The 2,486-nt window shown below is 37.2% G+C and overlaps 1 protein-coding gene across 1 annotated transcript in view; it reads right to left on the bottom strand.

Annotated features, from left to right (window-relative positions):
• LOC108364518 (uncharacterized) overlaps window positions 1-558 on the bottom strand; it is a 34,984-nt gene extending 34,426 nt beyond the window's left edge. Inside the window, exon 1 of the mRNA XM_017618220.1 lies at window positions 138-558. Within this exon, the coding sequence (XP_017473709.1) occupies window positions 138-189 (52 nt within the window). The 5' untranslated portion in view covers window positions 190-558. The remainder of the gene's footprint in view (window positions 1-137) is intronic.
• Between the last annotated feature and the right edge of the window lie 1,928 nt (window positions 559-2,486).

Genomic DNA, 2,486 nt, shown 5'->3' on the forward strand with positions numbered 1-2,486 from the left:
TTGGGCACAGCAACCCAAAATCGTTGTACAAATTCATAAAGAGTACCCACGTAACCGCCCATATCAAACAGATATGTATGTATGATTTGATTTTTGTGTTAACTTGATTTTCTATTCACTACCAAAAACAAACTTACTCGTATAAGATGCCAAAATAAGAAACATATAAGATGCTATTTTCGAAACCATTTTGTAATATTCCGTTCAGTTCTACCGCAAATCACGTTATTGCTATTTTCACCTTCACTTCGCACCAATTCAACAAAGTTAATTACACATTTTTATAGGCAATTGGATTACACTTTATCGATTCCTCCAAGTGTATGCATATGTATACCATTTTACAGGCGAGTTATACATCGCCTCATCCTAACTTTCCTGCTCACACAACAAACCAATCCATTGTTTAACTTGGAAATAACGCATATTAATTCAACAGTATTCAGTGTGCGATAAGAAAATCCAACATATTATTGTTTCCTTCAATTTAACACCAAACCCAAATACAATACAAATATTTTCTGCACTGGAAATCCGCAAAACTAATCGCAAATATGAAAAAGTCGATAAATCAGCCGGCCATTGACATTCCCTTGGCGGCGTCAAATTTCAAACACAAGTCTTTGGGCACGTTCAGAAGGCGCAATAGCTCAGTAACTTGCGATTGCACCTTCTGAACGCGTTGTTTTGTACTTCTGATCAACTGAACAGTTGCTTGTTAAATGATCGTAATATTTTTCTGGGCATGAATCAAGGCGAATTCATATAAGGTGGTAGCGGTAGTACAAAAACAAAAACTAACATGTCTTTTGTTTTCGTTTTCGGTACACAAATGTCAAATTCCAGATATTCTTCGCTCAAGGAGGAAGAGGGAAAGAAAATGCCAACACTCTTTCTTTCGCATTCACTCATAAGGAGTTTTGACATATGTGTACCGAGGCGAATTAAAGCAGCTGTTCTAGCAACACCNCTCATAAGGAGTTTTGACATATGTGTACCGAGGCGAATTAAAGCAGCTGTTCTAGCAACACCGCCTTATATAAATTCGCCTTGGCATGAATTGCCTATGACGACAATCGTCTGAACGANATGTACCGAGGCGAATTAAAGCAGCTGTTCTAGCAACACCACCTTGTATAAATTCGCCTTGGCATGAATTGCCTATGACGACAATCGTCTGAACGATATCGTGTCGAGATTGAGTTGCTTCATGAAAACAAAAATTGTTTGATCGTTTGTGCGATATCGTCAACTCGATTCCAGTTATGCTTCACGTAACAGTAATAGTAACATGTAACAGCAACTTAAATGCATAAATCAGTGTTTTTACGAGTTCGTTTTTTCAGTACCGTTTGAACGACAATCGTTTCAAATTTACGTGATTCATGCCTGATCATTTGAGACAACATGTTGTGTGTTGTTGAATTTGACAGCTAATGTATCAACCCGTTCAGAAGACGCATTACGATCACTGATTTTTTTAGCAACGGTTGCGCTCAACTGCTGCGCCTTCTGCACCTACCCTTATATACGATGTACATCTCGTTTCTTTTTAAACACAGGTCGCTGAAGTTACGAACCTCCGGTGCTCTGAGTGCTCGAAAATGGTTATGGTGCAGTTCATGGTCCCCACCGAAAATTGTATTGTATTACTGCCATAGCATGAATCACGTAAATTTGAAACGATAGTCTTTCAAACGATACTGACAAAACGACCTCGTAAAAACACTGATTTATGCATTTATGTTGCTGTTACATGTTACTATTACTGCTACGTGAAGCATAACTGGAATCGAGTTGGCGCTATCGCACAAACGATCAAACAATTTTTGTTTTCATGAAGCAACACAATCTCGACACGATATCGTTCAGACGGTTGTCGTAATACGCAATTCATGCCCAGTATTAAGAATCCGAAGGCGGATCTTATTTTTTTACACCGTTCAAAAGTTATTTGCAAAAAACGTTTTCATTTAGCACAACTTTTTTAGTACTGAAATCACATTAACAAATGCACGAAATTAGTACATATTAATATCTCGATGTTCAGCATATTTTATTTTACCCGAATTTGTAACAAAAAATCACGAAACTTAATGATTTAGGGCCGTTTGCACCATCTCCAGTTAAGTTAGCATTTAACTAGAGGATAGCTAATCTCCAGGTACCTTGATTTGACATTCTCGTTTTCACCAAGCTCAGATTAGCCGACCTCCAGTTAATTCGATAATTGTGAATATTTTGTAGAACAATTCACAAAAACCCATTGTGAATGCTCATAAATGGGCAAACCAGCTGTGTTTTGTTTACATTTTTGACGTGCCATTGTAAAAATAAATTGGTTTTTGTGATAAGTGTGGACTTTTAAGATTTATATAGAAGATAATGGATGACAAAAAGAGAAATCATTTGCAAAATTTTACAAGCGGCGATGAGCCCCTTCTTATCACATTGGTCGAGCGGTACGCCAATAAAATAGAAAATAA

This window comes from Rhagoletis zephyria, unplaced genomic scaffold, assembly GCF_001687245.7.
Source record: "Rhagoletis zephyria isolate East Lansing unplaced genomic scaffold, Rhagoletis_zephyria_1.1 Rzeph_scaffold_01581, whole genome shotgun sequence".
In the NCBI taxonomy this organism is placed as follows: domain Eukaryota; kingdom Metazoa; phylum Arthropoda; class Insecta; order Diptera; family Tephritidae; genus Rhagoletis; species Rhagoletis zephyria.